The sequence below is a fragment of the Fukomys damarensis genome, unplaced genomic scaffold (assembly GCF_012274545.1).
Source record: "Fukomys damarensis isolate Sample0158 unplaced genomic scaffold, DMR_v1.0_HiC HiC_scaffold_13, whole genome shotgun sequence".
NCBI lineage: Eukaryota > Metazoa > Chordata > Mammalia > Rodentia > Bathyergidae > Fukomys > Fukomys damarensis.
This window is the reverse complement of record NW_022900925.1, coordinates 10,069,646-10,070,509: the sequence shown is the minus strand read 5'-3', so window position 1 is coordinate 10,070,509 and position 864 is coordinate 10,069,646. Positions and strand designations below refer to the sequence as shown.

The 864-nt window shown below is 56.0% G+C and overlaps 1 protein-coding gene across 3 annotated transcripts in view; it reads left to right on the top strand.

The window, feature by feature from the left end:
• Positions 1 to 864, top strand: part of LOC104855834 (transmembrane protein 102) — an 8,125-nt gene that overhangs the window by 1,903 nt on the left and 5,358 nt on the right. For 2 of the 3 annotated variants that reach the window (XM_033762811.1, XM_033762810.1), the window contains exon 3: positions 1 to 858. This exon is cut by the window's left edge and continues 1,046 nt beyond it. The exons of the other annotated variant lie outside the window; for it this stretch is intronic. In XM_033762811.1, coding sequence (XP_033618702.1) covers positions 1 to 309 — 309 coding nt within the window. In that variant the 3' untranslated portion in view covers positions 310 to 858. Of the gene's footprint in view, positions 859 to 864 lie in introns of those variants that run through there. 3 annotated transcript variants of the gene reach the window in all.

Sequence of the window (864 nt, the reverse complement as noted above, 5' to 3'; positions counted from 1 at the left end):
CTTCTGCGAACGCTGCTGTACTGGGCTTGCGAGCGGCTGCCGGCGCTCTACCTGGCACGGCCAGAAAATGCGGGCGCCTGCTGCCTCGGGCTGCTTGATGAGCTGGGTCGGGTGCTCGAGGCCGGGACACTACCTCACTATTTTCTGAGCATCCGAAAGCTCCGTGCGGGAGAAGATTCCGCTACTCTCCTGGGGGCGTTGGTCCAGCTCCGCGGGGACCCTGCCCGGGCCCTGCGTGCAGCGGTGGAGGAAGCCAAGGTTGCCCGCAAGGGGGGCGGCTTGGCAGGTGTGGGGAGCAGGGCCCATTAAAGACTATTCTTACCCTTGTGGAAGTGTTTCTACTGGTCTGGAAAGGACTGCTGGCCTCTTGCACAGGAGATAGACTGTGTGCCCTAGACCAAAGTCTTCCAGAGGGCCTCTGGGAATATCCTCCCATTCCTCCGTCCTGTCCCTGGAGCAGGTGGTCCCTTTGTACAAATCTGGCCAGCACTCATCCTCCTTGGTGCAGCCTCTGGCAGCTGGAGCTAGTAGAGATGGAAGCAAGGTCTGAGCTGACTAAATGTGCAAAGAAGAAAGGTATGAAAACTAAAGACTTATCAATTTGGCACACAAAAGCAGAGATATTTAGGAGGCTGGATTTAGCCCCAGGCTGATTTTTCTACCATCGCCATCTCTCTAGCTCTTCCCACTTTGTTCATCCAGTTGTGTCCTCCCTTCCATCCGAGGCCCCCTCGCCTTTCTCCCGCCATTCGCCATTCCATCTGAAATCCAAACTCTCCCCCTATCCTGGATTCCTTCTCTTTTGAATCCTGAGACGTGTACTGTATCCTCTGGGACAGTCACCACTCCTTGCCTCTAAGGAAC